We start from the raw sequence: 21,584 nt of genomic DNA on the forward strand, positions 1-21,584 counted from the left end.
ATCTCAGTCATGTTAAATGTGAACAAATACACAACGGAGCAAAAATTTTACACAAACTTGTAAAAATTCTTTTCACCAAAATGTATAGAAATTCACATTAGGAAGTGAGTTTAGGAGCAGAACTATTTCCCCTTTTAAGAAAACAATTATTTATATATTTTTTTAGTGTGGGGGTGTGCTTGAGTAATAGTGTGCATGTGGAAGACAGAGGACAACTTGGGGGACCTAGTCCTCTCCTATCACATGGATCCTGGGGGTTGAACTTGGATCTTCAGGCCTGGCAGCAAGCTCCGTGACCCATGGAACCATCTCACTGTCCCGAGACTCTTTTCCTTTTTAGACAGAGTTTATTTCTGAAGAGAACACTAGTCCCATGCTGGTTCCTTTGCCAGGAACAGTCTGACCTTGGCAACTCCCAGCAGAGGAATAGGCCTCCTCTGGTACAGCAGGACCTGGCTAGGGGCGGCTGTTATTTATTAGCAGTGCTATTTACCATGCAAGAGAAAACACAAGGTACAACAAAACCACTGTAAGAATTTTATTGCGGAGGGAAAGAAGGGCTGTGCAATAGGCCTACTGGAAATGAATGGTGTGGAGGAGGGGGCGGGGGAATGGTAGAATCTGCTTCTATGGGCCCCCCATGTGCGCATATGAGCTTACATAGCTACACCATGAATGTGCATAGATTATGTGATCACGTAGCACAAGGGTTACATAGGACAAAAAGCCCTGGGATGAATAAGCACTCTGCCTGACTGACGGACAGTGCATGCGCAGTCATGTAGCTAGAGGGGTGCCTGGGAATTATAACATTCCACACTTCTTGTTATTGTAAAAATAAGGGGTTAAGGGTAGCGGGTGGATGGGAATGCAGGTGCTGTGTCTCCAGGAACTGCTTCCAGCTGACTTGGTGGGAGTGGGTTAATTTTTTGGGGTAGGGAAGGGGGCTTTTCTCGAGGTAGCCCGATGTTCTGAAGTGGCTGAATTGTCTTCTGCTGCTTTGGGTCCTGTGGAATCGTCCATTGCCACTTGGATCTGGCTGTTTGGATCTGACAAGGTGCTGGTGAGGCAGAAGAGAAAGTTTAGAAAAATTTTACTGGAGAGAGGGGTCCCTGAGGAGTCCCAGGATGAGGGAAGGGGGTCCTGGGACCAGGAAAATTTGAATGACACTTATCTAAAGTGGATGTGGCCTGTCCAGGTGGATCGAAGCTGGCTCTAGAGCTCAGAGGAATTTTATGAAGGAGACAAATTTTAAGCATATTAAGAAGCAACCATAGGGAATTTAAATTTTGAGCTGGTAGCCATGATATTATAATGTTTAGTACTCTCCTATCAGAATTTTATTGATTAGTGTTAGCAAGAGAGAGAAAAATCTGGAACATGCTTTTTTATTATTATTATCAATTAGGCTTTTTATCTTCATCTGAGACAAACTTTATGGCACCTGTTTCCTTTATTATTTTAGCCTCCAGGCAACATAGGTGATCAATTGCTGAGGGCGTTTAACAGTGATAGATGGTTATATTAAGTCTGTTTTTACAGAGTCCAGACCTTTTTGAGTCTGGGGGTGTGAACGCCTCTGGACTATTACTATTTCTTTTTTTTTTTTTTTTTTTTTGGTTTTTTCGAGACAGGGTTTCTCTGTGTGGCTTTGCGCCTTTCCTGGAACTCACTTGGTAGCCCAGGCTGGCTTCGAACTCACAGAGATCCACCTGCCTCTGCCTCCCGAGTGCTGGGATTAAAGGCGTGCGCCACCACCGCCCGGCCTATTACTATTTCTTACCACCTGGGTACATTTGATGGTTCTTGTACCTCCGGCTCTGTGACTGATGGTGGCCCTGTAACAATCAGCTGAGTAGTTAATTAGAAATTTGAATATGCTATTAGAGACACAGAGGGAAACTGATGAAGCAGAATGTGGCCAGTAGAGACAGGAGAACTCAGGGAGGGAATCAGGAAGAAGAAAAAACATATGGGGTTCCCAATCCAGTGGGGTTGAGTACAGTTGTGGGATGAAACCTGATTCTTCTGGAATTGGAGACAAGGCAGTTGATCCCGTGTCCTCTGGAACTTAAGAGAATGGGGCCCTGTTTGCATCACTGTGTGTGAGGAGGAATTTCCCTGGGGTGAGGGTAAGATAAAAGGCTTCAGGTGGGACAGATGACTCCAATGGGGGAAGCCCTTGAACTTAGCAGCTGTGGGGGTTACAGGAATTACCTTAAAGGGTCCCTGCCATTTAGGGGAAGGAGTGAGGGGCACTGGCCTGGAGGAGAAAGAAGAACCTGATCCCCAAGGTGGATTGGGGGTGGGTATGGATTATCACATGGCTGGGGTAAGGAATGGTCGGCGACATTCCACAGGAGAGAGCGGAGGTGATAGAGTAGATGAGTGAGGAGGTGGTCAGGGAGAGGTGAAGGGTTGGGTAGGAGGCCTGGGCTTAGAGCCAGTCTCCCATACATGAGTTCCAATGTCATGATTGAAAGCTGTTGCTTGGGCAGGGCCCAGAGCCTGAAAAGAGCTACAGGCAATGATTTCACCCAGTCAAGGTGAAGTTCCTGTGACATCTTGATAAGAATGTTTTTTAAAGACTGGTTGGTGCACTCCACTTCCCCTGAGGACTGAGAATGGTAAGGTATATGGAAATGCCAAGGTATATTAAGAGTTTTAGGTAGGGTCTGGGAAATCTGGGAGGTGAACTCCAGGCCATTATCAGACTGAAGAGAGGCAGGGATCCCAAATTAGGGATCTCCTGGAGAAGGAGGTCAGCGACTATCTGAGCCCGCTTATTAGAAACTGGAAATGCCTCCACCCAACTCAAAAATGAGTCCCTGATCACGAGGCGATATTTAATTCGTCTGATAGTGAGCATATGGGTAAAATCAAGCTGCCAGTCAGTCCCTGGAAGGGAACCTCTAGCCTGGTGTGTGAGAAAAGGTTGGCTCTGATATTTGGAATTGGGATCTGACTTCCGGCAAATTTTACAAGAAGCAGTAATAGTTCTTCAAAACTGTAAGTCCTCAGAGGTGGGTTGTAGGTGAGCTTTTATGAACTAAGAGACAGACATTAGGGTGAAAGTGCTGGTGTAGATAGGACAGCATTTGCCTAGTGTCAGGAGCTGACTGTGAGGATATGGGTTGTACTGTATGGATTCCCTGCAGTGGGTGGGGTGAGTCTTGGCCCTGGAGGGCCCAAGAGGGCTGCTGTCCGGGCTGCCCGGTCAGCCCAGTCATTTCCCTTAGAGATAATGGAGCTGTTGGTCTAATGAGAGCAGCAGTGAATAATTCCTATCACCTTGGGGAGATGGGAGGCTTTTAGCATGGCCATTATTTGGCCTGAATTAGAAATGGATCCTCCCTTTGCTGTAAGGAGCCCACGCTCTCTCCAAATAGCAGCGTGGGACAGGAGGATATGGAAAGCATATCTGGAGTCTGTATAAACATTTAGGGATTGCCCCTGTGCCAATTGGAAGGCACGGGTGAGAGCCATTAGCTCAGCGTTGGTTAGTGGTGTGTGTGGGTAACGCCTGTGCTTCTACCACCCCAGTGGCATAGCCCACTTTATGGGTACTAACATCTGTGTACCAGGTATAAGTGGCCTGAGGCAACGTGCCCTCTTGTGTGTGTGAAGGATGGGGCGATAGTTCCTCTAGGGTTTCAGTGCAGGAATCAGTTGGAGAGTAGTCAACATTAGGTCAGAGAAGGAGGCTTGAAATATTAAGGGGTGGGCAAGTCTGGAAAGTAAGTGTGGCATCTTCTAGTAATGCCACTTGGAGAGAAAGAACTCGGGAAGGAGGTAAAATTTGTAAGCCTTTGTAAGTTAAGAGATGGGACAGGTTACGGTGGGAGAAGATAGTGGTGGGTGACCCAAAGGTTAGTTTCTTTGATTCATGAATAAGGAGCTCAGCAGCTGCTAAAGCACATATGCAAGGTGCCCAGCCCTGAGTGGTGAGGTCTGGTTTTTTTGACAGGCATGCTACAGGTGCAAAGGAGGGTCCCAGCTGGTGCCCTAGGGCTCCAAGGGCAAATCCTTCTCTTTCTCTTACATAGAGGGAGAAGGGACGAGTTAGGTCTGGGAGATGGAGCGCTGGAGCCTGGAGCAGAGCCTGTTGGAGCTTCTAGAAGGGTTTAATAATGGGGTGAAGAAGGGGTTCATGCAGAGAGCCCAGAGCTGCCCTCACATAAGGGACGAGCAAGGACAGAAGGATGGGACCCAAGACAGTAAGAAGCCAGCTATTCCCAGAAAGGACAGAATCTCCTGTTTAGTAGAGGGGACTGCAAGAGACTGGGTTAGATGCTTTCTATCTACAGTAATAGCCTAGTTGGTTGGGGTAATGGTTAGACCCAAATAGGTGACCTGAGGAGTGGACAGCTGGACTTTGAAATGTGAGACTCTATAACCCTGGCTGAACAAGAAATTAAGGAGAGCAGAGGTGTTAGTTTGGCTAATTTGTACTGATGGGATGCAAAGTAGAATATCATCTAAATATTGTATTAATTTAGAGCCTGGGAGGGACAAAGAGAGCAAGACAGAGGCTAGGGCCTGACCAAATAGGTGTGGGCTGTCCCTGAATCCCTGTGGTAAGACAGTCCAAGTGAGCTGTGTAGACAGATGAGCATCAGGGTCAGTCCAGATGAAGGCAAAGATATTTTGACACTGAGGGATGAGAGGAATAAAAAGAAGGCATCCTTGAGGTCTAGAACTGAGAAGTGAGAAGTTCCTGAAGGGATAGTGGAAAGAAGTGTGTAAGGGTTAGGCTCCACAGGATAGAGAGGGACCACTGCAGAATTAATGAGCTGGAGGTCTTAAACCAGGTGGTAGGTTCCATTAGACTTTTTAACTGTAAGTATAGGGGTGTTAAAAGGAGAACAAGTTGGGCGAAGTTGCTTTTTTCTGAGAAGGTGAGAAACGATAGGCTCAAGTCCTGTAAGGCTCTGGAGTGAGAGAGGTTACTGAGCTTGGGTAATGTACCTGGTAGGGTCCTGCAACTGGATAATAATAAGGGGATGGTGCCTAGCAATAGAAGGGTTCTGGGTGTCCCAGACTTTGGGGTCCACCTGACAGGATGTCAAGGGAAATGACATGTTAGAGCTAGTGGGCTGGTTGGCTAGGAGGAGGAGAGGAGCTGCTGAGGAGTCTGGGGTCAGATGAACAGAGGCAGCAAATGAAATAGAAGCTTCTATCTTAGCTAAAAAAAATCTCTTCCCATTGGGGGCACAGGACAGGTTGGCATAACCAAAACTGTATGAGTAAGAGGGATACCCCTGAAAATACAATTAAGTGGTGGGGTTTGCTGAGGTAGGTAAGACTGTCTTCCTACCTCAACAATAGGGAGATGAGAAGGAGAGGTGGGACCCCAAAACTCCCTAAGGATTGAGTAAGTGGCTCTGTGTCCAAAAGAAAGGAAATGGATCACCCCGATACTGTATTAATGGCTATCCTAGCTTCCCCGTGAGAGATGACTGTCATCGGGTTGGAATCTGGGCACCTTTAATCATCCATCACCAAGCCTAGGAGACTGACTGGAGGGTGGTCATCATTTGATGTCCCCATGCCACGAGGTGCACAAGGGCAGTCAACCAACCAATGTCCCTCTTAGTAGCATTTTGGATAAGCCTATGTGGGGCAGGGCAGGCACGAGCCCAATGGCCTTCTCTACCACATTTAGAACAGGGACCTGGAGGCCTTTGTATGGCTGGTCGGATAGCCTGTGCCAGCATTTGGCAGTTCTGTTTATGGGCTTTCTCATCTCTCTCATGGTGCACCTTAAAAGCCACCACTGAGACTTCCGCCTGTGGGGTCAGGAGCCCTCTCTCCAGATGCTTAAGTTTGGCCCTTATGTTAGGGAAGCTCTAGGGGAAGAAATGGATCATAAGGAGCTGTCTGTCCTCTGGGCTCTCAGGATCTAGGCTAGTATATTGTAAGAGAGCCTTTGTAAGTTGTTCTAGAAAGTGAGATGGATTCTCTTCCTTATCTTGAATTATGTTTTTAACTCTTCATAGTTTACTGGTTTGAGGGCAGCCTTACAAAGACCTGCAAGGAGGCAGGTCATAAAGCAATCCCTAGGAAGAGAGCCACCCAGGGTATTATAATCCTATTGTGGGTCCTGATTGGGAACCACCTCTGATCCAGGAGGATGGGCTGCATTAGTCTGGTGAACTTCATCTGCATGTATCCTAGCCTGTTCCCAGACTCGTCTGCACCCCTCAAGAAGTAGGTTATTAGCAAGGATCATGTATATATCATGAAAGGTAAGACTATAGGATTGAGTAATATATTGGAATTGTTTAATAAAGGAGGTAGAATTAGAGGTATAAGAACCCAGTTTTTTCTCTATCTGAGAAAGTTCTGCCAGTGAGAAAGGGACATATACCTTAACCAGTCCATCCACCCCAGCTACTTCTCGCAAAGGGAGAAGGGCTGCTGGGCTGGCCTGGTTGGGGTGGGGTCCCTTAGCAGCTCAAGAAGACGTGACAGGAGGAGTAAGGGTGGGAGTTGGGCAGTTGGAGCGCCTCGATATCAGAGAGGAAGAGGGGGATATCAGAGAGGAAGAGGGGGATATCAGAGAGGAAGAGGGGGATATCAGAGAGGAAGAGGGGGATATCAGAGAGGAAGAGGGGGATATCAGAGAGGAAGGGGGATATCAGAGAGGAAGAGGGGGATATCAGAAAGGAAGAGGGGGATATCAGAGAGGAAGAGGGGGATATCAGAGAGGAAGAGGGGGATATCAGAGAGGAAGAGGGGAATATCAGAGAGGAAGAGGGGGATATCGGAGAGGAAGAGGGGGATATCAGAGAGGAAGAGGGGAATATCAGAGAGGAAGAGGGGGATATCGGAGAGGAAGAAGGGGATATCAGAGAGGAAGAGGCAGATATCAGAGAGGAGGAAGGAGCTGGAGGAGCTGAAGGAGTAGTCGCTTGAGAAGAAGGAGCAGGAAGTTGGAAAGGTGGAAGGTCATTAGCAGGGTCCAAAGCAGAAGTGAGAGGCTCCTTGGGTTCGGATTGCACAGTTAGGAAAATATGGGCAGGTGAATAGGAGCCAAGAGAGAGGTTTGGAGCTGAGATACAGAAAGGCCTGGATGTGAGGTAACTCCTTCCATTTGCCCACTCGCTGACAAAGTTAGATAATTCCCGTAAAATACTGAGGTCCCATGAGCCATTAGGTGTCCATTTTTTTATTGTTATCTAAGGGATACTTAGGCCATTTTTTAGTGCAAAGGCAGATAAGCTTAGAAGTCTTTAAGTAAGGCATTAAGCTGAGAGGCTTAAGAGTTTCCAAAAAGCATCCCAGAGGAGATGTGGGGTTAATGGGATTGGAAGCCTTGTTTCTCATGGCTGCGGCAAAGAGAAAAAAAATTAAAAAATAAACGTGATCCAAAGGCTAAAATCTCAGGCCTCCCCGAGATCAAGCTAGGATTGGTTGATTGGCACAAGTCACTCAGCACTTTGTCAAGAAAGAAGAGTGAGGGATGGGCCGTAGCCTGAGGATGAGGGTCGGACAGACGAGAAAGAAACAAGGAGAACGGTATCTCAGACCGAAGTAGTGGGGAACGGCTGAGGGTTTAGCTTGTGATGGTAGCCAACCATAGCCAATGAAGACCGTGGACAGGGGTCCCCCAGTCCCAAGGACACCAGAAGTGCACGGATGATCGACAGTCGTTCCCACGGGTCCAGGGTACTGTTTACACTGGCTGGTAAAGGGAAAACTCTCCAACTGAAGCAGATAGGCAGCCAGGCAAATGGAAAGTGGGCAGTTGGAGATGAATGAACCTCAGTGCAGGATCCTGGGCACAGGGCTTTGGGAGGGCCTGCTTTATCGTGGCACCAATGTTATTTATTTGCAGCGCTATTTACCATGCAAGAGAAAACACGAGGTACAACAAAACCCACTATAAGAGTTTTATTAGGAAAGGGTAAAGATGGACTGTGTAATTGGCCTACTAGAAATAAGTGGTGTGGAGGAGAGAGGCGGTGGATTGGTGGAATCTGCTCTTATAGGTTCCCCGCACATGCGCATATGGACTTATGTAGTAGCTACGCCATGCATGCGCATAGATTACGTGATCACACTGCATGCAGATTAGCAGATTATGTGATCACATAGTGCATGGATTACATAGGACGCAAGGCCCTGGGATGACTAAGCATTCTGCCTGCCTGCCGGACAGCACATGCTCACATGGCAGGGGTGCGGGGGGGGGGGGGGGGATATTAAAATAGTGTCAGCCGTCAGGGTAAACTCTTTCTCCAGAAAGGGGTTAGGGAGAGCCAGGTGAGGTGCGCACAGTTAAGGTCATAGCATTCTGAGGGACTGGCAGTTCAAGCTTGATCTGGGTTATTCAGTCAGAAGCTGTCCAAAGAAAGAAAGGAAGAGAAGGTAGAAGGAAGAGGGTTATGGGAAGAAAGGTGGGGAGAGGGAGTGAGGGGAGAGAAAGAAACAAAGAAAACGCAACCTAGCTTAATTAGAAATGAGTAGGGATGTAAGCTGACACCCTCCTCCTTCGGGTCATCTGCAAGAGATGCGGTCTCCCCATTGGAAGGATGAACGTTGCTGGTGGGTCGGTGGGCGCGGAGGAAGAGTTTCCAGCCACGGCTATGACTCCCAGAGTTAGAAAGAGCTTTATTAGAAAGAAACCAGGCCTGGAGAGACAGACAGATGGCGGGAGCAGAGCAGAGAGGAAACGGAAAAGAGCGGGGTGCAGAGAGAGAGCGTGGGGGTCCGTGTGTGGCTTCTTAAGGCGGAGACTGTGTGACCACGCGGCAGTACGCAGTCGCCTGCTGATGACATGAGGCACCAGACATGTACAGAATCCTCACACCCATGCCATTTCTGTCTGTTACGTTCCTGCCTGCCTCTCTTCTGAGTTGTTGCATAGAATTAAGAAGTTTACTTCCCTATGGCTGCTGGTCACTGGGGGACCCACATCTGTTCCGGTTCTATGGGAAAAACTAGACCTTTCCCTGGGGCAGGGGCAGGCAAAGTGCTGTAGGGAGGGTGTCGGTGTGTCTATATATTTCATTATGTAGAGCTTATCCGTATCACGGATTTCTGTTTTCCTTTCCGGTTCATTACTTCCCTCCTGGGCTAGGCAGCCGTGGTGATTGAACGAAAATGGCTCCCATAGGCTCATATGTTTCAATGCTTGGTTCCCGGTAGGTAGAACTTCGGGAATGACTGGGAGGAGGTGTGGCTTGGTTGGAAGAGGGGTGACCCTGGGGATAGGCTTTGATGTTTCAAAATCCCAGCCATTCCCAGTTAGCTTTCCCTGCCTCCACCTTGTGGCTCAGATGTAAACTCTCAGTTCCTGCTCCAGCACCAGGCCTGCCTGCTGCCGAACTGCCCACCCTGAGAGTCGACCCTGAGAGTCAAGGACTCACCCTCTGAAACTGTAAGCCCCGTTAAACACTGTCTTCTATAAATTGCCGTGGTCATGTTGTCCCTTCATTGCAATAGAAAAGTAACTAAGCAGCCTTCACCCCGCACAGGCTCAAGGGTGTGGCAAAAGCCTTCCCCTGGCCCTGGAATCGTCTGGGCCAGCTGCCGTCTTAGGATAGCCTCAGAGCTTGCTCCAGCTCTGTTCAGGGCCAGGAAAGAACAGCTTGCTCAGCTCCCAGTGTGCACACCCTGGATGCTCCTGCGGGTCAGGGTGCCCCAAATCCTCCCACAACTCCTTTCGTGTCCAGTGTCGAAGATCAAGAAAATGAGGCCAAAAGAATTCTTCAGCTTTGGGCTCTGCAGCCCTGTGGCTGGCCGCAGGCCCGGTTCTAACCCAGGAAGTGTCTCTGAGAAGGTGCTGTGGTTGTAATGTAGAACATTCTCGACAGGCTCGTGTGTTTAAACACCTGGCCAGGTGAGCAGGGATGTTTTAGAAGGTTATAGAATCTTGGGGACATGTGGCCCGGTTAAGCAGAAGTGTGCTGCTGAGAGCATGCCTTGAAGGGGGTATTTACTTGGGAACTGCAAAGCTCCCGAGGCCATAGGCTGAGCCACTGCAGCCGCCCGGCTCCTTCCCCACCGTGAAGGCTGAACTGCCTGTGCGGAATCTATAATCCGAAACAAGCTTCTCCTTCCCCAGGTTGCTTCTGTCCGGCGTTTGATCACAGCAATGAGAAAGCCAACGAGTATAATGGGGACAGCCTTTCCACCTGAGCCCTCCTCATCCCTCCCCCAGCCATCATAGGCAGCCTGGCAGGAAGGACCACAGGCTCCGCCCTCTTTCCCGTCCCTGCTTCCGGCAAGGCTGCAAAGCTCTCTGCTCCCTAGCCAGTCATTGCTAGGTTAGGGCCAGGAGAGAAAGATGCTCATGGCCTCTACTTTTCTACTTTTGCATTTCCTTCCTGTTTTAGCTGCCTGGCCTGCCACGAAACCTCTCAGTCAGCTTTGGCCGGGAAACTCCTTGACACTCAGGTGTTCACTTGGTAGTTCCAGGGTGGAGCCTGAGATTCGGCATTTCTAACAAGTGCCTGATATTGCGATGGCACCAGGGACCCAGACATGAATTCTATGTTTCAGGTAAGAGTGTCAGAGCCCCTGGTGTAGGAATTAGTCACTCCATCCCTCTATTCACAAGCACCTGCCTCCACCTTTATGGTGTCTTGTCATAGCCCTGGTCACGGTCAGGCTCACCCGAGCCTGCCCATGTCCCCCTGCTGGTATTTGGACCCCTGGGATAAGGACTCGTTATTGCCTTAATCCCTGCCATGGCAGACACTCAACCGCTTGTTGAACAAACAGGCAGATAGCTCCTGAAGGCAATTCACAAAAAGTGTGGAGGGTTAATGTCTAAGGCAACATCTCCCAAACTGCTAACTAGGACATTAATTCTGAGGATTGCTAATAGAGATTTGTTTGGGGAAGAGAGGAGAAGTTTTGTAATCACTTAAACTGAGAACTACTAGACAGAAAATGAATACCTAAAGAACTCCTAATGAGCTACTGGTTGTGGCCAGTGTCTAAGAGATCCAGTGCACAGCATTAGCCCGCTTCTGACCACAGAGTGCATCTGGAGAAACATCTGGTGGGCAAGTGTGCTGAGGGAGATACAGGAACAATTGCAAGCTAGCGTTCACCAAAGCTTTGTGGTCTAGCCGAATTGGCAAGCTTCTGGTTCAACTAAGAGTTCCTGTCTCAAAAAGGAGGTATCAAGTGCTGGAGAGCTGGTTCGGCAGTTAAGAGGACCCGGGTTTGATTCATAACGCCCACATTTGGCTCACAACCATCAGTAACTCCGGTTCCAAGGGATCCAGTGTCCTCTTCTGACCTCCACGGGCACCAAGCAGGCACATGGCATACATATGTATGTGCGGGCAAAACAAAACAACATAAAATTAAAAAAATCTTAAATTTAAATTTAAAAAGGCAGGAGCAAACAATAGAAGACACGCAGTATTGACTTCTGGCCTCCATACGCACCTCTATACACACACACACATACACACACACACACACACACACACACACACACACACACGCACACCCCTACATACACACACCCCTACACACATCCCTACACACACAAACACACACACACCTACACACACACACACACACACACACACACACACACCTAAACACACATACAGGCATACTCCCCCTACACACACATACACACATTCACCTACATACACACACAAACATACACACACACACACACACACACACACACACCCCTATACACACAGATATACCCTGCTACATACATACACATACACACAGGTGTACTCCCCAACACATACACACAAGTCCATGAGAACAAGACAAAACTTTAGGACATTGCTTGAATTCAGCTACAATTAGCACCATAAGAAATTTGGAGTCACTTTATTAAGAAAAAAAAGGACAATATGTGTGAATTAAAAAATATGAGATTAGAAGCCTCCTACTCCTAGCTATATAATTAGAGAAATATGGGGGTTGGGGATCTAGCTCAGTGGTAGAGCACTTGCCTAGCAAGCGCAAGGCCCTGGGTTGGATCCTCAGCTCCAAAAAATAATAATAATTAGAGAAATAGGCACGCAGGTCCCAATGAAAGGCATACAAGAGGGTATTTCATCACTAAGGCATTTGCAAGTGTTTGGAGGTCTGGATGCAATGATGTGTGTTGTCTGTTTATCTCAGGATATTTTTTTCTGAACAAGCTCGCCCATGCTGGCCTCTAACTCACAATCCTCCTGCCTCAGCCTCCAGGATGCAGCGATTACAGCTATGAGCCACCATCTCTGCCAACCTCCCCGTCTCCTACCACAGTAAGGCTCTACGAACTCGATGTGCCTACAACAAAAAATGGATTCTTAAAGCCTGGTGCCAGATGGAGGAGAAAGAATAAGAAACAGAAAGAGACCTCCAACACAGTATTCATGATTAGAGTAAAAAATATATAACTAAAAAGCAAGGCCTACTGCTCTCAAGAAAACCTTTAATCCCTCACACCTTTAATCCCAGCCCTTAGGAGGCAGAGGCGGGAAGATCTCTGAGTTTGAAGCCAACCAGGTCTACACAGTAATTCCAGGCCAGACAGGGCTATACAGTAAGACTGTCTCAAAAGAAAAGGAAAGCCCTCCCTCACTAGCCAGTTGTAGAGGAGTATGCCTCTAACTCCAGCACTTTGGAAGTAGAGGTGGAAGGATCAGGAGTTCAAAGGTGAACTTCAACTACATATTGAACTCAAGGCAATCGGGACTACATATCTTAGAAATAAAATAAAATAAAAACAACCACCTCTCACAATAGAACGAACGACTTACAAATCACAACTCAACAGCTAACTTTTGTGGGTTAGATGTCACTGCCACCTTGTGGTAGTAACCCAAATTGAGCAAGAATTCCAACTAAAAATGATTTGTAGCCGGGTGGTGGTGTCCACGCCTTTAATCCCAGCACTTGGGAGGCAGAGGCAGGAGGATCTCTGAGTTTGAGGCCAGCCTGGTCTACAGAGCGAGTTTCAGGACAACCAGGGCTATAACAGAGAAATCCTATCTCAAAAAATAATAATTTGCCTGTTTGGTTGGGGAAGGAGAGTGGGGTGTGGTGTGCACATGCCACGGTCATGTGTGGAGGTCGTAGGACAATTTGCATGAGTCAGTACTCTTTCCACTGTATGTGTTCCAGGGATCAAACCCAGGTCCTCAGGCTTAGCATCAAGTCCCTTTACTTGCTGAGAGATCTCACCAGCCCTTATTCTCCTCCCCTTATTTTTCCAGCCAGAGCTCACTGTGTGTATTCCTGGCTGACTTGGAACTTGCATGGAGATCAAGGGCTAGCCTCAAACCCACAAAGATCCATATCTCTCTCTCTCTCTCTCTCTCTCTCTCTCTCTCTCTCTCTCTCTCTCTCTCTCTCCCTCCCTCCCTCCCTCCCTCCCTCCCTCCCTCCCTCCCTCCCTCCCTCCCTCCCTCTCTCTTCTCATTTTTCAAGACAGGGTTTCTCTGGATAACCCTGGCTGTCCTGAAACTCTCTCTGTAAACCAGGCTGGGCTCAAACTCTGAGATTTACCTGCCTCCCAAGTGCAGGGATTCAAGGTGTGCACCACCACCACCCAGCTACCTTTGTCTCTTGTAAGTGCTGGAACTAAGGACATAGGCCACCTTGCCCAGCTTCCTTTAAAAACAAACAAGCAATCAAATAAAACAAATAAAATTTATATACAGCCAATGGCTCAGGTCAGTTGTACATTTTGAGATTGCATCAGGAGGCTATTGTGTGAATGTCATAGATTTTATTTACAGGTCAAGCACATGCTATGGCCTCTGAGGCAACCAAGAGAGGCAGTAAAGATGGACAAGGTGACTGCAGTGTACTGTTTTCCATAATTAGAAGCAGTATATTTTAAGCTAACAAAAAGACTATCATGGAGCCAGGTGTGGTGGCACACACCTTTAATCCCAGTACTCAGGAGGCAGAGGCAGGTGGATCTCTATGAATTATAGGCCAGCCTGGTCTACCTACAAAGTAAGTTCTAGGACAGCCAAGACTGATACACAGAGGAACCCTGTCTCGAAAACCACACACACAAAAGGCATATCATGGTAAAACATACACAAATAACATAGTAATTTATTTTTATTTAATATTATTTGTTTGTTTTGAGATAGAATCAGTCTATGTGACCAAGGGTGGCCCAGAACTCACAGTTCTCTTGCTTTATCTCTCCTGATGGGATTGCAGGCATGTAACCTCAAGCTGGGCCACATGCTCATTTACTGACATTACTAAGTATCATGTAATGTATATAATTTTATGAGATATACTTTTGTTGTTTGTTTAATCAGTGTGTATGTGTGTGCATGCCACAGCACTCATTTGGAAGTCAGAGGACAGTTTGCAGGAGTCGGTTCTCTCCTTCCATCATGTGGGTCCCAAGGATTGAACTCAAGTTGTCAGGTTTAGCAGCAAGCCTTTGCCCACTGAGCCATCTTGCAGGCCCCAAGCCACACTTGTATACAAATGGCACTGCATTGGGTTTGTCTGTCAGCATTCCACAACTGTGTGAGTATTGCGCTGTGCTGTAATGGTGGTAGGACATGTCCAGATGATAAGAATTTTCCAGCTTCCTTATAGTCTTCCTTCCTTCCTTCCTTCCTTCCTTCCTTCCTTCCTTCCTTCCTTCCTTCCTTCCTTCCTTCCTTCCTTCCTTCCTTCCTTCTTTCTTCCTTTTGAGACAGTTTCTCTGTGCAGACCCTGCTATCCTGGAACTCACTCTATAGTCCAGGCTGGCCTTGAACTCATAGAGATCCTCCTACTGCCTCTGCCTGCTGAGTGCCGGGATCAAAGGCGTGCGCCGCCCCCGCCGCCGCCCCCCCCCCCAGGCTTCCTTATGATCTTATAGATTGCGACTGACTATGTTGCTTGTTGTCTGCCCACTGCTAAAACGTCATTATGCAGTACATGACTGTCTTTAATTTTAAGAAGTCTTGTTTATTTGCTTCATTTTTCTCAGTGCTTGGGATAGAGCCAAGGGCCATGAACATACCAGGTAAATAAATGCTCTACCACTGGCCTGTATCCCCAGCATTAATTTGATGATTTTTGACAAGTGTGTACACCTTTGAAATTAATGTTCTAAACAAAAAGTATGGTACACAGGGTGTGGTGGCATATGTCTTTAATATCAGCACTTGGGAGGCAGATCTCTGTGAGTCTGAGGCCAGCCTGGTCTACACAATGAATTCCACGTCAGCCACTGTAAGAATGGGTCTTACGTATAAATATCTATATGATAGATAGATATCTTAAAACCTAACATCTGAGGGAACCCATTCCTGGTGGGGACTTTATCCCGGGTATCTAGTTAGAGTACTGCCCTCCCATTATAAGGTAACACTCCATTTAAGTATTTTATATGTGTATATATTTAGGAAGCTTCTACAGTAGTAGGTTCTCATATGACTTTTCAAAAGCCCTTTGGTTTTCTCTCTCCATGGTCCCCCCTCTAGCCTGCCTCCCCTCCCCCACCACATTTAACCTTCCGTGTCCCATTTCTCCCTTTATAACACTATACTCTATCTCCCCATCAGTGAAAGATCTCCTCCTCCCTAAATGGTCGAAGTACAGGGAGTAAGAGACTTCGGCATGTTCGGCCCTTACTGAGATGTCTACATCACACCCCTCCCCTCAGGAGGATTCAGGGACCTATGGGGAAAGATTGTAAGAACCAGAAGTGGTGGAGGACTCCAGGGAAACAGCGTTTTCCAGACACGCAGTGCAGATGCACGCAGGAACCTCCAGAGACTGTGGCAGAGTGAGACCTGTGTGGGCTCATGCAGACTGAATCCCAGCTTGGAGGAGGGGAGGGTGAGCCTGAAGTCCCACCTAGCTAAAGAGCTGTTGGCAGGCGTTTGATTGCTGCCGAGAGACTGACAGGAGGTGGTGCTTCTGGGGGTCAGCGTAGATCTGGAGCTTCTCTGAGAGGGGTCTCTCCTCACCAACCAGGTCCACAAAATCTGGGAGCTGAGATAGCCACCGTGAAAAGACGCTGTCAATGTGCAGAAGCTTAGCAGCAGTTGAGATCCCCGTTTTGAAACAGGGGAAACCAGACTCAGATGAAAGACAGGTTCCTGCTCTTTCCAGCTCCCGCTGTCGGACACGTTAAAAGGAAGGGATGCGGGTTAGGGTTCCGGGACCCCTTCTGGCACTCGGAAAGGACACGGAGAGCCAGAGACCACACCCTGCCCACACCCACCGCAGAGAGTAACCTCGGGATCTTTGGCTAGCTTTCAGGCTGAGCCGGAGGCAATCACCAGGGATGGGCCAACCCGCTCTGACACCTCACCTGTCAACTCTCCGGAATAGTAAATATTTAGTGAGTGACACTGGAACAAAAGAAACCTCTTCCTCACCTGTCTCTAGACAACGCCCATGAGCTGTGAAAGGCCGGCCGGGAAGTGAGTGGCTTTCTTGAGAGGAAGCGGACCAGGGTGGGCACCTTGGTCAAGAGATGGATTTCTCGGGCTCCCAGGATCAGCACCCAGGGCGTTAGCTTTTAAGACCCTCGAGTCAGGACTTATGATAGACCACATAAGTTAATTATTTCATTCTGCTCCTTTGGCAACAATGTGGCACACGTCATCTTGGCCAATGATAGAAGGCTAGTTCCTGGCCACACTGACTAGCGGGGAGATGAACATGTGCCTTACAAAACCCAATCTCAGTCTTTACTTGGGTTGGGAGTTTTTGTTGTTGCTTGCTCCCTTGTTTTGATACTTCTTGTTTGGGTTGGGTTTGGGTTTTGGCTTTTTTTGTTTGTTTTGTTTTGGTTTGGTTTTTGGTTTTTTGAGATAGGGTTTCTCTGTGTAGCTTTGTGCCTTTACCTGGAACTCACTCTGTAGCCCAGGCTGGCCTCGAACTCACAGAGATCAGCCTGCCTCTGCCTCCAGAGTGCTGGGATTAAAGGCGTGCGCCACCACCGTCAGGTGTTTTTTGGCTTTTTGAGATAGGGTCTCTCTATGAGCCTTGGCTGTCCTGGAATTCTCAGTGCAGACCTGGCTATCCTGGTGCTCACCATAGGCACTCACCAGTGAAGCCTTCTTACACACCAAGTCATCTCCCCAGCCTGGCCTGGGATTGCAGTTTGCAGCCATGTCTGTCCCTCAGTGGTGTGGATTAAGCCTGTTTATAGCAGGTGAGCATGATTACAGCCCCGGAGAGACGCCCTCTTTTGGTCTCCTCTCCTGCATAGGCGTGAGCATGCACTTCCCCCATGCACAAGCACATGCAATCACAGATACACACAGATACACACACACACACACACACACACACACACACACACACTAAATATTTTATAAGATTATTTATTTATAAGACAGGTTCTTACTATGTAGCCCTAGCTGACCTAGAACTATGTAGACCAGGCTAGCCTCAAAGTCACAGAGATCTGCCTGCCTCTGCCTCCGGAGCACTGGGATTAAAAGTGTAAATCACCATGTCCGGCCCATTTTTTTTTTAATTTTTTAGATTTATTTTCTTTTATGTGTATGAGTATTTTGCCTACATGTATATCTAAGTACAACATGTGTGCCTGGTGCCCATGGAAGCCAGAAGAGGGTGTCAGATATCCCAAAACTGGAGTTACAGGTAGTTGTGAGGCAGCATGGTGCAGATAACTGAACCCAGGACCTCTGCAAGAACAACTCATGCTCTTAACCACTGAGCCATCCCTCCAGCCCTGCCCAGCCTATTTTTATGTTTAACTCTGTGTGTGTGTGTGTGTGTGTGTGTGTGTGTGTGTGTGTGTGTGTGTGTGCAGGTGAGTGAAGTGCTTCAGAAGGCCAAGAGAGGAGCTCTGAAGCTGGAGTTACAGGCAATTGTAAGCCACAAACGTGAGTGTTAGGAGTTGAACTTGGGTCCTGTGCAAGAGAAGTATGCACTTAATTGCTGAACCATCTTTCCAGCCACCAAGTAACTCTTTTAAAAATGTATACCAAGATTTTCAACACCGTGGAAAGAAAGGAAGTTGACCCTGTGACGCTCTGTTCTAAACTTCTCTGTGTACGTGCTCAGAGGATTCAGTCCTCTAGCTAGCCAGTGAACGGAGTTGTTCAGGTGGTGCATGGTCCAGAACACCGGGGCTCTCACGAAGGTCTTTCTGAAGGCAAGAAGTGGATGACAGTTCTTCCACCTTAGTGGTGTCAAAGCAGAACTCCCTCCATGCACCAGCAGAGAAGAGAGGTCCCTGAAACTGCTGTCTGTGGTGACCCAGGAGATTGTCTTGGGGTAGCATTTGGAGAACCACATATAGGTTTTGGGGGAGATGTTGGGTTCGTGGGTGCCCAGACAAGTTGACCAAGAACAAGAGAAAGTGTGTTCTCCCTAGAATATAGCACCACCTCCTTCTTACCTGTATGCACGTGACTCAGCATGGCCAGTGTTCAGCCCTTAGAGCCCCTGAAGCCACTGGACCAGCAGACCAAGACTCAGGAACTAGGTCTCTCACTGCCTTGAGGTTTCACCCAATGCCAGACACATTCACAGAGTTAACAAGAACATGACATGCCAGAGCTTATGCAGAACTCTCATTGGGAACATGAGGTGAACTGGATGTCCCTGTCTCTGTCTCTCTCAGGAATTATGACGGTCACATAATCAAGACAGCGTCAGGAGCATTGCAGGTAGCTTGGGGATAGATATCTAGGCAGATGGCACCCAGTTTGGGGTGGGCTGGAAAGAAAATCAAGGTGATTCCGAGTATAACAGAGGGAGAAGCACATACACAAACTATATCCACAGGAGGCCTGAAGGTGGCCTGTCTGCTGCCAGGGTCTGATCCATCAGCTGTCCACTTACCGAAGAACTTGTAGGTAATATTGAAGAATTTGGTTCTCTTTTTTGAGTCAATGATGATTAAATAATTCTCTTTTTTTGGCAGGGGCGGTTTCAAGACGGGTTTTCTCTGTGTAGCTTTGCGCCTTTCCTGGAACTCACTCTGTAGCCCAGGCTAGCCTCAAACTCGCAGAGATCCACCTGCCTCTGCCTTCCGAGTGCTGGGATTAAAGGCGTGCGCCACCACCGCCCAGCCCTAAATAATTCTCTTTGGATTGGTTAATTATAAAGGAAAAATATTAAACACAGATATGACATGGCCACTTTTGAGTTTTAGAGATCTCTCTGGACCTAAGGGTGTAGCTGAGTGGTAACGTGTGTACTCAGCATGTGCAAGGACCAGATTTACTCACTGCCTGAGGAGGAGGAAGGAGAGGAAGAGGGAGAGGAAGAAGAAGAGGAGACCACTGCTCTGGAAACAAGGGGGTTATAAAATAGATGAATTGAACCTGGAGGTAGAGAAATAACCTAAATAACGGAGGTGTCAGGTTCCATAGGCCAAACAAAAAGACATGTAGAGGAGGTGACGGCATAAGACAGGCCTAATTCCTTGAGGTGAGAAAGATGCTCAGGGAGAAGCCCAGCTCTGCCTTGAGTACCAGGATCAGGTGGTACTGTCTACCTGTAATTCTGAGCAGTCTGGGTAGATGTCCATTTGAGTGGATGCTGAGCCCGAGGCTGCTCAGAGCAGGTACGTGGGCAGGTGAAGGCTCTTTAGACTTCAGGAAGGGTGGAGGAGGATATGGGCCGGAGGCCAGGGAGAGCGGTCCAGAGACAAGCTGGCCATGTTGACCATGCCATCTGGCAGGCCCGAAGCCTGCTGGAGCTCAGTTAATCCATCCCAAGCCAACAAGATCCTGTTCCCTCCACCCATGCACTGGACTTGTGACTCAGACTTCATGGGTGTGATGCTGCTGGCGTTGATGAGTGGCAGTACTCCTGGGAGAGCTAGCCTAGTCCCAGGCTGAGCAGATGGCATGAAGGCCCAGGTGAGGCTAGGAGTGTTGGCCTAGCCAAAACCTACAACCCATGTCTTGGCCTTTACCCTAGCAGGGCAGATGAAGAAATGGCCAGCATTCCTGCTGGTGCCCGGGTTCAAGCTTCTCTATTCTAATTGTATCGATCCCAGAACCTGTATAGGCCTTGGCCTCTCTCCTTCCGGGAATCCCTGCTCAGTTCTCTTCCCTGGTGTCATGATGGCTGCCCCTATCCCATCTCACGGTCTTCTCTCCAGGGCCCTCACAGCCTTCCGGGAGTTAGCCTGCGAGCAGTGTGTATTTTCAGGCCTACCTATTTTTTAAAAGGTTTTATTTTTAGTTATGTGTATGTGTTGGGGCAGTATTTGCATGTGAGTGTAAAGCTTTCAGAGGCCAGAAGAGGGTGACATGGGCCTCGGAGCTGGAGTTCCAGGCAGTTGTGCAAGAGCAGTACCCGCCCTTCACCACGGAGCATCTCCCCAGCCCAAGTCCACATCTTAGACAAGTGGACACGCACAGGTCCAAAGAGGAGGAGGCAGGCACTCAAGTTCACCCAAGGACTGGTGGCTGGCTGCGACTTGAGTGTGGTCTGGCACCCGTCTCCTACAGGTTATTTTCTTATTTCTCTCCTCCCGGCTGTAATGGACTTCCTGGTATTTACTTTTTTGAGACTGCTGAGCTTGGTCCCACCACAGGGCCTTTGCACTTCCATCCCTCTGCTTGGAAAGTTCTTCCCTCGGATCTGCGAGGTTTGTTCATTCTCTGCTCACGTGCTCTGTCCAAAAGAGCAGCCTTCACCCTCCGTCACTTGGCCTTACACCACCTAGTTTTTCTCCTCCACGGCATGCCGTGTGTTTACTGCTGCAGTCTTTGATCTCTATCTACCCCATAGACCCAAGTGCCTTATACCAGGGACTTTATTGCACCTCTAGCTGAGTCCCTGTGATTCAAAAACTGCATAGAACATGAGAGACGCTCAGTTAATGTTTGTTGACCAGTCTGCCCCACTCCACTCCTGATCCAGAACTGTCTGCTTGTCCCTCTGTGCATCCCAGAGCAGCCAAAGGAGGGGCAGGGGTAGGAGAACTTGGCTCAAGCTCCAGGAAAGCAGCCTTAGCCTTTGCTAAAGACACAGTAGACCCTCGGACCCAGGTCATGCCCCTGTGTCTGGCTATCTTAGGGAACCCAAAAGTATTGGAGTATCAGCAGGGACAACATTTGCTGCCCCCCCTCCACTTCAGATCCTTTTTTTCTCTGAGTTGGCATCATATCTACCATGGAGTCTCTGCCTTCTGCTTTCTCTTGGGTCAATCACTCGATGTTAATTGAGCACCTACTGTGTGCCAGAGTTAGGGCAGATAAAGTATCACCCTCTGTCTCAGGAGTCTCATAGCTGTCAGCCAAGCAGATGATCCAACATCATCAGAGCATGAGGGAGATGGTGGGGAGGAGGCGGAACCATGGGAGCAGGGCATGGGGGGGTGGGGAGGTGGCCAGTGACGGCAATGCCAGGTTGACAAGAAGCAGTTAGAGAAGGTTTCAGAAGAGCTTCTAGGGCTTGCTCCGAAGGGCTGGGACGGCAGTGGAGAGTGGGCAGAGAGGGGAGACTCAACATAAGCCAGGAACACACATCGTGCAGGGCTGGGGAGTCACTCCAGGGGCAGAGGGCACTCACATAGTGTTCCAGGACCTGGGTCTGTGTGCATGCACACAGACAGACAGACAGACAGACAGACAGACAGACACACACACACACACACACACACACACACACACACACACACACATGGTGGG

The 21,584-nt window shown here is 48.4% G+C and overlaps 1 protein-coding gene across 1 annotated transcript in view; it reads left to right on the forward strand.

Annotated features, from left to right (window-relative positions):
• Positions 1–418: 418 nt before the first annotated feature.
• Spink4 (serine peptidase inhibitor Kazal type 4) overlaps positions 419–21,584 on the forward strand; it is a 35,238-nt gene continuing 14,072 nt past the window's right edge. The window contains exon 1 of the mRNA XM_076563475.1: positions 419–513. Coding sequence (XP_076419590.1) covers positions 495–513 — 19 coding nt within the window. The 5' untranslated portion in view covers positions 419–494. The remainder of the gene's footprint in view (positions 514–21,584) is intronic.

This window comes from Peromyscus maniculatus, chromosome 2, assembly GCF_049852395.1.
Source record: "Peromyscus maniculatus bairdii isolate BWxNUB_F1_BW_parent chromosome 2, HU_Pman_BW_mat_3.1, whole genome shotgun sequence".
Classification (NCBI taxonomy): domain Eukaryota; kingdom Metazoa; phylum Chordata; class Mammalia; order Rodentia; family Cricetidae; genus Peromyscus; species Peromyscus maniculatus.